At 37.6% G+C, this 11977-nt stretch overlaps 2 protein-coding genes and 2 non-coding genes across 4 annotated transcripts; 2 read left to right on the top strand and 2 right to left on the bottom strand.

Moving 5' to 3' along the window:
* Positions 1-271: 271 nt before the first annotated feature.
* On the top strand, positions 272-6671 carry LOC110752185 (uncharacterized). Its single transcript, XM_088247113.1, has 16 exons — positions 272-668; positions 840-1034; positions 1175-1249; positions 1353-1523; positions 1751-1914; positions 2515-2733; positions 2847-2973; positions 3163-3351; positions 3656-3742; positions 3888-4042; positions 4460-4579; positions 5173-5398; positions 5570-5629; positions 5712-5885; positions 5970-6079; positions 6226-6671. Exons 1-16 carry the CDS (start codon positions 465-467, stop codon positions 6389-6391), a joined length of 2442 nt encoding a protein of 813 aa, XP_088103239.1. The 5' UTR covers positions 272-464; the 3' UTR covers positions 6392-6671.
* A 1056-nt stretch (positions 6672-7727) lies between these two features.
* LOC148297247 (small nucleolar RNA snoR118) lies at positions 7728-7814 on the bottom strand. Its single transcript, XR_015833337.1, has one exon. It is a non-coding gene; the product is annotated as a small nucleolar RNA snoR118 (small nucleolar RNA).
* A 111-nt stretch (positions 7815-7925) lies between these two features.
* Positions 7926-7998, bottom strand: LOC148297246 (small nucleolar RNA R66). The gene has a single exon (XR_015833323.1). It is a non-coding gene; the product is annotated as a small nucleolar RNA R66 (small nucleolar RNA).
* Positions 7999-9624: 1626 nt separating this feature from the next.
* Positions 9625-10472, top strand: CP1 (Ca2+-binding protein 1). The gene has a single exon (XM_021952141.2). It carries the CDS (start codon positions 9854-9856, stop codon positions 10343-10345), a length of 492 nt encoding a protein of 163 aa, XP_021807833.1. The 5' UTR covers positions 9625-9853; the 3' UTR covers positions 10346-10472.
* The last annotated feature ends 1505 nt before the right edge of the window (positions 10473-11977 follow it).

The raw sequence follows: 11977 nt of genomic DNA, 5'->3' as shown, positions 1-11977 counted from the left end.
TTCGCCCTGACCCAAATTTAAGGCCTAGCATGAGAGCATTTGTTCCTGATCGAAATTTCAAAATGCACATTGCACATCCGTCTTCTCCCATTTACCGCCTCACAAAAGAACCGCATTATTTGGTCCTTAAAATTAGTGGGCTAAAGAGAGCCCTCATTGCATTCGGGCGTATTGCATTGTTGCAGGCAAGGATTGCTAAACTCGTTAAAACCCGCCAACCCAATTCGCGAGTCCATAATTGTATTAAAGCGCAAATGTAGGGGCAAATTTGAAAATAACAATTTAGCATTTTCTTCTCTTGCTCATCTCCTCAGTCTGAGAGTCTCGTTCTGAGTCTCGCCCAGCTGACCCAGCCATGCCAAAGTCCAACTTCAACCATTAGTATCTGTAATTTCTCGTACTCTTCGCCTACATTTCAATTGCCCTTCTGGTTTAGCTAATTTTTCGACTGAGATACCGCAGCTATGGTTACCAAATCAAATCCAATATCAACGCCAATGATACATGCCTTTGTTTTCGCACTGAGCCTGTTTGTGTTTCAATCCGAGTCGGCGCCTCAGGCTTTCCGGAGAGATCCAGGTCACCCTCAGTGGCACCACAGTGCCTTCCACGACGTCCGAGATGGCGTTCGATCCGATGTTCGCCGCATGCTCCATTCTCGCGCTGAGGTGATTTTATCTATTTCTTTCTCAACAGCAATTGGAAAACAAATAGGAAAATCACACAATTTTGAAATTAGGAAATTAGGTTTTAATTTTTGAGAAATTCAACATGTTTGCGTGTTAGTTTAGTTTCCTCATGACTGTGACTGTGAGTGATTCTCCTGTGTGTGTATGTAGGTTCCGTTCCAGGTTCCGCTCGAAGTGAATGTGGTGCTTATTGGTTTCAGTGCTGATGGAGGCTATAGGTACTCGGTCGATGCGCACAAATTGGAAGAGTTTCTGAAAATCAGCTTCCCATTGCATAGGCCTTCCTGCCTGGAGACAGGACAGCCTCTCGATATCGAGCATCAAATTGTCTATAATGCCTTTCCTGTAAGCTTCATATCCGACTGTAGCATTCTCGTTTGGATATTATTCACATAATATTAGATATATGGATGCATATGATATGATATGTACATTAACTATATATTTCATCCAGTGATTGGATCTTGTATTTGTTCTAATTACAGGCCGGGCAGCCAGAACTAATAGCTCTGGAGAAGGCACTGAAAGAGGCTATGGTTCCTGCAGGAAATGCAAGAGAGGTGACTCCCATTGTTTGCCTGTTGTACCTTGTCTTCTGGAGAAAGTTATGAGTATTATTTTGTCTTTTGGAGAATAAGTTTTAAATTGTTGTTCAATATTTAGGCTGATTTTGGAAGGGAAGTACCTCTGTTTGAAGTGGATGCAACTGTAGTGGAGCCTGTATTTCAGAGGTTATATTCCTACATATTTGACACAGAGAATGCTGCTTATTCCGCTGCTAATGATATGGATCGGCAAGTTCCAAGTGCAATATTTATAGTCAATTTTGATAAGGTATGGTCTGCAATCATCATAGTTGATGGTCTCTCTTTGTCTTCCCCATTAATCCTTCAATTTATGTGTTACTTTACCATATGATTTTGCACATGTGAAGGGAATATGCGTATTGTTACCGCAAAAGAAGAAAGAAGGGAATATGCTTATGAAGTATTTCTCAAACCATTTGTTAATAGTCACACTCAACTGTACTTATTATTTCTGTGTGTTCACTTGTTTTGCAGGTCAGGATGGATCCGAGGAATAAGGACATTGATCTTGACAGCTTAATGTATGGCAAACTTACACAGCTCACTGAGGAAGATATGAAAAAACAAGAGGGAGACTACATTTATCGCTATCGATACAATGGAGGAGGTGCATCTCAAGTTTGGCTTGGCTCTGGCAGGTATAGTTAGCACAGTTTTATTTGTAGAAGAAGCCTGATTTTGGTATACCAAATCACTTGCATACTACTTTAGGGTGTAAGTAATACATTTGGTTATGCAACTATCTATTGTGCTCTTTTGTTAGACCAGAAAGAGGGGGAAGCTTAGCCTCAAAGTACATAGAGTAATGTGGACTGATGAACATGCAAACATGTTGCAAGTATACATCAAGTATGTGGAATGATGTGCTTGAACATGTGAAGTATTGGGTAGCCTGTTATAAGGATTTTCTCGAAGTCTTTTAGGTTGTTATGAGTTATGGTTGGTGTGTTATTTTTGTCTCTATATAGGCGGTGTAGTTATTTGTGGGAGAGTTGTTATTTTGTGTTTATAAAAATTTTACATTGGGGATAGCACATGAATAAAAGATAGCATTATACTTTGCGGTTTACACTGGTGGTTAGAAACATTCGTTTGTTCCGTATCACATTGAACGGGTTGATAGATTATATGCTGTGTTTTAGGACTATGTTATGTTACTCTCTCTTCTTATCTGTCTCTGCATTTTTTTTCTTTTTAAAATGAAATTAAAAATCTAATTTCCTGCCTATGCTGTTCAGATTTGTTGTGATTGATCTCTCAGCAGGCCCATGCACATATGGAAAGATTGAAACTGAAGAGGGAACTGTCAGTTCCAGGACATTGCCACGACTTAAGAATGTGGTGTTTCCAAGAGGTTTCGGTGCAGCTAGTGATCATCCTACACATGATGTATTTGTTGGACAACTTGCCTCTTTAGTATCCACCACAGTCGAGCATGTTATAGCTCCAGATGTTAGGTACTCAGTCTATCTTAAGGCATGATGATTTGACACCAAGCATGGTGTTGTTTATAACAATTGTGCACTTTTTATTTGTGGTTGTTAATCATGTGTTTATGGTCTTAACTCAGATTTGAAACTGTTGACCTGACAACAAGGCTGCTTTTACCAATAATTGTCCTCCAAAATCATAATCGCTACAACATTATAGATAAAGGCCACAACTACAGTATAAATATTGAAGCAATTGAGGCAGAGGTGGGTTGTTTCCTCTGGGATAACTCAACATCTTCATGATTGCCTATGTTAACGAGTGCCAAATAAAAGAAAGAATAACTCTTTCACTTTTAGGATCATGCAGTCTCAGCAACCCTCTCCCATGAGTAATTCCATAGTTGTGATTTGAAATACAATCACTTCCATTTTTGTTTGATATGTCCTTTTCAGGTGAAGAAAATGGTTCATGCTGGGCAAGAAGTTGTGATTGTTGGGGGTTCACATTCGTTACATCGCCATGAGAAGTTGTCGATTGCTGTTTCAAAAGCTATGAGAAGCCATTCCCTGCAAGAAACTAAGAATGATGGGCGCTTCCATGTTCATACCAAGACATATCTGGATGGTGCTATTCTTAAAGAAGTGGGTACTTCTTTATGTACTTCTTTATTTATCCTAATGTCATCAAACTTTGTTACCCGGTGTCTTTGGTGTCAAATTATTCATTTCTATTTTATGTACCATTTGCGAGGTTCTTGGTGAAAAATTGTGTCATGGATGTCTTTCATGCATTTCTCTGTACTTTTGGCCTTACATTTAGATGTCATCATATTTTGAGTTAAAAATTCATGCTTCTTCCTCTTCTTAACATCAAGATGGCATTTGAATTAGTGAGATTATATGTACGTTATATTTTTCTTTTCTCACTGAGAAATGCTCATTCCAGGAGATGGAACGTTCTGCTGATGTGCTTGCTGCTGGTTTGCTTGAGGTGGCTGACCCAAATCTTTCAAGTAAATTTTTCCTCCGCCAGGTTGGTCAAATCTGATACAGTTGCACATGTTGTTCACATTGGATTTTGTTCTCTGAGACTTTTTTCTTCTGTTATTAAGCTCTAAGTAGATTTTTCTTCCCTTCTTGTCTTCATTGTCCTAATTTTTGTACTTTTTGTTCCCCAGCATTGGGCAGATGAATCCGAGGGTTCAAGTGATTCTATTCTAAAGCATAAACCTCTTTGGTCCACTTATGAATCAAAGCACGGAAAGAAAAAAAAAAAAATACAAAGGAAACAAGGAGAGTTTTACCGAACTTATGGAACAAGAGTGATTCCTGTGTGAGCATCCCACCTTGAGTTCCCCTGCAGTATAATTTTAGTACTATTCTCATAATGGTGTCTTCATTCATCTTTCATATAATTACATGTAACATGCTTTTGTTGAGTCCCTCTTGCTTAACTATTTCCGCATTTTTATGTATAGCCTGCTACCCAGAAATTTAGCATGAAGATATGATCGTTGAATTTTATAGTTAATTATTCAGATTTCTGTTGCATATAACTTTTCAAGGCTTGCTTCCAATTTTTAATGACATGTACTGTCACCTATCTCTGGTAACTAGAAGTTTGGAGGTAATTCTGGGTGTCCTTACCTGTTTTTTACTACAGTGCTAGCAACATATAGCATGCATCACTCATCAAATTAATCTGTAATGATTGCTGTAAATAATTGTTTGATATCTTTTTTTTCCACAGTTTTGTGCTATCATTGGCTGATGTGGATCCACACCTTATGATGGAAGACGAAAGTCTTGTATGGACAAGCAAAGATGTAGTGATTGTACTTGAGCATCAAAATGAAAAGATACCTCTTAGGTGAGGAAACAGTGATTTATTGCCAGGCTTCCAGCATTGTAGCATCATTGAACATGTACTGTTTTTGTTTCAATCGCTGTAATGTATTGGTTAGTCACGGCTATTTTGCTAACTTTCCCTAGTTACGACATATGTTATGTGGATGGGTAAACATCAAAGAAGAGTATTGAGTCAAATCTGTTTTACTTTGAAGTCTGTGCAGGGTTCAGCATAGTACATTGTGGCTTTTCTTACTACTCGAAACTATCTTGTCATATTCTGTAACACCTTTAACTTGGGCAATGTCAAGCCCTCCTAGCATTTAGTTATACTTCTGGTAAAATTAGGACATCATTCAACCAGTGAAATTGTCTAAACTCTGAAGTATTGTATACTTTATTACATTTCTAGAATCTATGTCATTTTTCTTAAGAACCAACTACAGCAGTTCCTTCATTGCAAAATACAAGTTTTGTGTTTTACATTATGGTCTCTGATTGACTATGCCACTCATGTTTCTGTGGCTTTCATTTAGAGTTGATTTTGATGTGCTTCTCCCCCTCCTGTTCCATAAGAATTTTTTAACTGTTTTGCTGAAATGTCTTGGGGCGCAGTTATGTTTCAGAAACTCAGAGAAGGCATGCCTTTCCATCTCAGGCACAGCGCCATATATTGGCAGGACTTGCTTCCGCTGTTGGCGGGTTGAGTGCACCATATGAAAAGGCTTCTCATGTACATGAAAGGTCAGTTGTGAATTGGCTTTGGGCAGCTGGTTGTCATCCATTTGGACCATTCTCTAATACTTCTCAAGTCAGTCAAATGCTTCAAGATGTTGCATTGGTAAGGCCAGTCTTACAATGCCAAATTCTGCACAACTATCATAAATGACACTTCAGCATTTGCTTCATGATGACCATATATTTGCAAGTTGGGGCACACAAACAGACATAAAAATGTTGACACTTTCTTTAAGATTGTGATATCTAAAGTAATTGTTAATCTTTTTGGCAGAGGAACACAATATATGCACGTGTAGATTCTGCTCTCCACAGAATTCGTGAGACGTCAGAGGTAATTTGGTCTTTCATTTGCCCATTTATTAGAAATTAGTTGTATGATTTTATGCTTATATGGTTTCCACTATTTTCTTCAGGCTGTACAAACTTTTGCAGCACAGTATCTAAAAACTCCGCTTGGTGAACCAGTGAAGGGAAAGAGGAACAAAACAACCACTGAACTATGGGTGGAGAAGTTTTACAAAAAAACAACTAACTTACCTGAACCGTTCCCACACGAATTAGTTGATAGATTGGAGAACTACTTGAATGTAAGTCATTCCTACTTTTAAAATTCCTGTGTTTCTCAAACATCTTGAAGATTGTTAACACATGTAAGACAATCAAAACAACAGAACCTTGAGGAACAGCTTGTAGATTTGTCTTCATCGTTATATGGTCATCGCTTACAAGATGCACATTTGAACAGTTCAGAGATTCTCCAGAGTTCCATATTTACCCAGCAGTAAGTTGCCGTATTGTATGTGTTTAGTTTTGTTTCATATTGTGATTTCCCATGCAGTGAAAGGCTATCAGTGATTGTTGAACCTGAAGATCAGTGGAGCAGGGTTTCTTTCATTTTAATTGCTAATAATCATTTGCACGATGCAGGTACGTAGACCATGTTCTGGCCAATGAGAAGGAAAAGATGAAATGCTGCGACATTGAGTACAAATATCCTGTGCAGGCATCTCAAACTTATATCTATGGGGGGATTCTTATTGCCGGATTTGTTGTATATTTTGTTGTCATTTTCTTTTCATCTCCCGTGCGCTGACTCTAGTTTAGATATTTTATGGCAAAACGGATACCCATCAACCCTGATTCCCGAGGCACAGATTACACTGAAGAAATGTAGGAGCAAGATGTTAGACAGAGAAACTTTGAAAATTTTGCAGCACGCTCTGTGTCTCTGCCTTGTTCTAGCCAAGTTAAGTTAACTAGAACAGATTACAGCATGAAGCTTGTAGCCTTGGAATTATGACTGACCGGACTGTATCTGTACTTACCATTTTGAAACTTGGGTATAAATACACATCAAGGATTTCTAGTTTTAATCTTTGGGTACAAATATACTGCTTGTGATAGCTTTCTTGACTCTATTGAACTAAAGTCTGGAACTAAGAATATTGATTTTTCTCCCAAAAATATAACTGCGAGTTTCATCATTCTTTTTTAGTAATGCTACACTTACTATATTTTTATCCCACATTTCTATACCGCATGTCATAATATGCCAATTGAAGTATATTTTAATTAAGAAAATTAGAAAAACAAATATTTGAATAAATCATAAAAGAAAAGAAAATTATTAAATCATTTAAATTCAGCTGTCAAATAAGATGGTATGGGGTAAGAGTAGTATTTTTTTTTTTCCTTAAATATTTATCTTTAGTTTTCATTTTTTTTTCCTCTGTTTGTTATCCTAATCTGTGTAATTCATTCAAAATCTTCAAAGTGCAGAATTTTGGGCTCTAAATTTCCAAAAGAATTTCTGTCGACTTGATAATTTAGGATCCCCCAGATGACAAACAACCATAACTTCAAATGGAACTTGAAGACGTCAACGCTGCATATTTGCTTGCGGTATGTAATCATTCTGCTATTTCTCATTCTGATACATCCCTACCGGATCAAAGTTGTTTCTTTCATTTCATTTATTTTAGTGTTCTAAAGGGAACATGTTGTTAATGGGAGTTTCACTAAAACACCCAAAATAGGGGCTGAAATTATAAAAAAACCCAACACCCAAAATACTTTATAAACACACCCAAAACCCATCATTACACACACTCAAAACCCATTTATAAACACACTCAAAAAATATATAATTGTTGATTTTGGGTGTATTTCTATGTTTAAATAATATTTAGGTTTTTTTATAAATACATGTCTAGGATTGGGTTTATTTATAAATTTGTATTAATTTATCTGCAGCCGTCTCCAAAACATTTTAAACCGTATGAGTTCCACATATTCCCAATTTACTGCCTACCTCTGGGTTTGTCAATGAAGCATATAAATCATAATTAGTTTTTATAAAATTGGGTTGGCTTGGGTTAGCTAGCTCAAGTACGGAAAAGGGTAAATGAAATTTGAACAAGACAGAGAGTATATCAGATTAGCTTTCTAGGCTGCAATGTCCATCAAAAAGAAGCTCATAGAGCTGCTCAGAGCCCAGTGCATACTTCATCATCTATACTTGCATATCATCAGTCCAAAATCCAACACATTTTTCAAAGCAAAATACGAAATGCCCATCCGAGTTTTTTATGGAGAAAGTTTGAATTTCTTAATAACATTAATAAGGGGTCCTCAGAAACCATGCTTATAGTTATCATCAATTGGATGATCAGGTCTCAAAGATTTCATGCCATCATCGGAACCCCTATGCAGTGAATATTTTACAATCAAACTGAAAATATCAATTGCAAAAACAACAAAGAAATTCAAACTCGTGCAAAAATAAAATTGAAATGGGAAAATTCAATAGAAATAGAGGAGGATGTGGCAGGGTGTTATTCACTGAGCCTGGTAATTGCTCAAAGGCGAAGTGACTCAACATTCCTGCACGAAATTTACCTCCTATTCTTTATAAGAATATAAAACCCTGGCTCCAAATTAATTAAGACCCAAGGCTTCATCAAGAGGCACCATACCAATCACCACAGATATTTCTCCTTCTTTGAAATGAAGAAAAAGAGAAGATGACACAGAGAAGAAGCCGGGATGGGGAAGATGTAAGGAGGTTGCGACCTAAGGCTACTGGTGTTTGTTAGGCGTGGTTGTGTTTAAATACTGGAATTTAGATTTAGGGTTTTCGCCCATGAAATATTTGAGGTAGAAGCCCATCCATGTCAATGATATTACGAATTTGCCATTATTTCGGCTCGTTTGCATCCAACATGAACAACCCAAATGGATGAATCGCAAACCCAAAACTTTCCTGGCCTCATGGGCCCAAAGATAAAAAGGGAGAAGAAAACCCAAATATCGTTCTGCATAGGCATCTCACTTAAGGGGCCAAGCCATTATTTGTCCCATAGTAGACAAATTTAGTTGCAACGGGGAATAACACTATTTTTTGCTAATCTCGATTAATAATGCTATATCATGTGAAAAAGTTATTACGTATATTAGCAGCATTAGTCGGGAATAGCAAAACAGGAATATCCTTGTTTTCGTGAAAGTGTTTCTTGTCCCATAGTCAGTAGGCTCTTTTTGCTCAGTTTCAAACTGCCAACTACAAAGGCAAAACTGCTATGAAACCCTTGACCATAGTCATAAGGGTAACTCATAGTTACAGAAATTCAAAAAGACACTCTCTTTCCCGAACCAGCATGCTTCCATTACTTGATTGGCATCTGGACATGTAGCATCAAGTCCAAGTAACAATATAAATTATACGATGAGCATTTGCCTAAAGTGAAAGCGGAGTGGAGAGAATTAGATACCGTTGGAATGCATAAAAGATATTTGCATTTGGTATCGAAATGCCAACTTGTGGTCTAAATGCTACGGCATTCAAAATTTCATTTATTTTGTATTTGGGGTTTGAGATGTAAATTATGGGTTTTGGAACTTTACGATTTCAGGTTTGGATTTTTATCATTTTGGGGTTTTAGATATGAATTTTAGCATTTGGGGTTTTATGTATGAATTTTGGTTTGAAATCCACCTAATTCAAATCTTGATACTTGATTAGTGATGTCGTGTACCATTGGAGGTCTAGATGGGACCAACCCACACACGCTGCTCCCACCTCAAAATAACTCAGCACAGACAATTTTGAATTGGTAAAGAAAAAGAAAGTTGTCATGGAATAGAATTGATGCTGAACCACGCTTATGGAGTTGGCTGGTTCTGCATACCTTTTGGCCATGGACTCTGTCAAAGTCCAATAAATGACTAACCTACCAGTCAGTCTCACTCTCCGTCTCCCCGCACGAGAAAAACTAACACTATTTATTTGCTACCCCTTTTCATCAAAACAAAATCCTCCCCCCACCCCCCACCACCCCAAAACTCTCAACTACGTCACTCCATACGTAGCCTCTCAATCAAAACCTTGTGAACCAAGCCAATGCCATTGTGGGCTGGGCCCCCACCTCCCTTCCATCTATAAATACCACACGGCCTCTCTTCCGCAACTCAATCAACAATTTTCCTCCCTAAGAGCCAGCCTACGACTCGTTTCTTCGTCTCTATACACCAAACAAACGCAGCAATTAGCATCACAATGTGTCCCTCTGGCCGCACCCTCTGCGCAGAGACCGCCACCACGACGACCATGACCTCAGATTTCCGGCCAGCCTTCGACGTCCTTGACTCCGACCGCGACGGCAAGATAAGCAAAGACGATCTCCGAGCCTTCTACGCCGGATTTTCCAGCTCCGGCGCCGACGAAAACCTCATCGGATCGATGATGTCGGCGGCCGATTCCAACAAGGACGGCTTCGTCCAATACGACGAGTTCGAGCGCGTTTTGGGCGGCGGCGGCGGCGGTGCAAGAAGCTCGTGGGGAGTGATGGAGGACGTGTTTAAGATTATGGACAAGGACGGGGATGGCAAGCTAAGCCATGAGGATTTGAAGAGCTACATGAGCGCGGCTGGCTTCGCCGCCACTGACGAAGACATCAAGGCCATGATTATATTGGGCGGCGGCGATGACAACCAAGGTGTGTCTTATGCTGGCTTGCTCAAGATCTTGGCCGTTGATCATGTCGGCTAGCTAGAGAGAGCCTAGAGCCTTTGTCCTCTCATTTAGTCGTTGGCCAGTTGCCAGGGTCTTAATTCTTGTTTTATGTAACAATAATAAATGTATTTAATTAGGGTTAATGATCTAAATGGTTCCCAAACTATTGCCCCATTATCATTTTGGTCCATCAACTAAAATTTTCAATTCAAATGTCCTTAAACTTTTTATTTTGTACCAAGATGGTCCATCCGTTACAGATTCCGTTATTTCTGATTACATGACTGAGTTTTGAAGGATATATGCGACTTTTTGAGAAGCTCTATCGTTCAAAACCAAAATACCTCCGGTCCCTCAACTATTGCTCTAGTATCATTTTGGTCCACCAACTAAAATTTTCATTTGAACCGTTCTTCAACTCTTTTTTTTTTGTATCAAGATGGTCCTATCGTTAAAGTCCATCAATTTTATTGTTATTTATTTTTGTATTTATCTTATTTTAAAATTTTTAATTAATTTAAACTATAGAGAAAAAAATTATTACTTTTTAAGTCCATGTCAGCAAAAAAAAGCCATGTTGGTGGTGAGATTCAATTTTTTCAATTTTAAAATTAGGTACAAGTTCCTATAATAGTTTCCTTTAATTTTTAATTATTGTTTACTCTTTTAAAAAAATTGTTATTTTATTTTTATATTTATGTGATTTTAATTAATTTATACAATAGCGAATTTTTTTATTATTAATTGTTAGGTTAGTCTCACGAAAAAAAAAAATTGCCATGTGGCTGGTGAAATTCAATTTTTTAAATTTTTTTAAGTTTTATAATAGTTTCCTTTAATTTTTAATTCATAGAGACATTTTTACCCTTCAATTTAACAATAAAATTGACGAACTTTAACAATAGGACCATCTTGATACCAAAAAAAAAAAAAGAGTTGAAGGACGGTTCAAATGAAAATTTTAGTTGGTTGACCAAAATGATACTAGAGCAATAGTTGGGGGACCATTGGGATCAATAACCCTTTTAGAGGAGGATACTCACCTAAAAATACGGTTTTGTCCCTCGATTTCACGGAATAATACACAGACTTTGACGGATAGACCATCTTGGTACAAAATAAAAAGTTTAAGGACGTTTGAATTGGAAATTTTAGTTGGTGGACCAAAATGATACTGGGGCAATAATTGAGGAAACATTTAGGTCATTAACCCATTTAATTATTTACATGGTGCAAAACGCTCCAGCTAGCTAGGGTAGAATAATCTTATTTGATATTTGCCAGGCAATCCGAGGTGGTGGGAAACAAAATTATGGTTTTGTTTGAATTTGAATCTAGTGAGTGATGCCAAAGCAAAATTCGTATGGGTTCTGTTTCGTTTCCGTCGGGTTTGTTTTAATATGTGTGTTGTTTTGTTTGTTAGCACTTGGCTCCATAGACGCATATCACATGCAGGGAATCTTTTCGATTTCCTTTTATCAGAATGTGCGATATTTTCTTCTAAAGACATCCTGACATATTAAGCATATACTACAGTACAGTAACCATATCAGCATATTAGCATATTTGTTCTTTTCTTCTAAAAGTAGCACTTGATGGCACCTGTTAGCACAGGATTGTGACCTCATAGAGTTATATTATAAATTCCATTCATAATTCATAACAAAA

The sequence above is a fragment of the Prunus avium genome, chromosome 1 (genome assembly GCF_965620075.1).
Source record: "Prunus avium chromosome 1, drPruAviu1.hap1.1, whole genome shotgun sequence".
Taxonomy (NCBI): domain Eukaryota; kingdom Viridiplantae; phylum Streptophyta; class Magnoliopsida; order Rosales; family Rosaceae; genus Prunus; species Prunus avium.
This window is presented reverse-complemented; position numbering and strand designations above follow the sequence as displayed.

Coding starts and splice junctions, on each gene's coding strand:
- LOC110752185 (XM_088247113.1), top strand. CDS start 465: ATGGTTACCAAATCAAATCCAATATCAACGCCAATGATACATGCCTTT. Junction 1,250..1,352: donor CTGCAGGAAATGCAAGAGAG/GTGACTCCCATT, acceptor TTCAATATTTAG/GCTGATTTTGGAAGGGAAGT. Junction 2,974..3,162: donor TTGAAGCAATTGAGGCAGAG/GTGGGTTGTTTC, acceptor TGTCCTTTTCAG/GTGAAGAAAATGGTTCATGC.
- CP1 (XM_021952141.2), top strand. CDS start 9,854: ATGTGTCCCTCTGGCCGCACCCTCTGCGCAGAGACCGCCACCACGACG.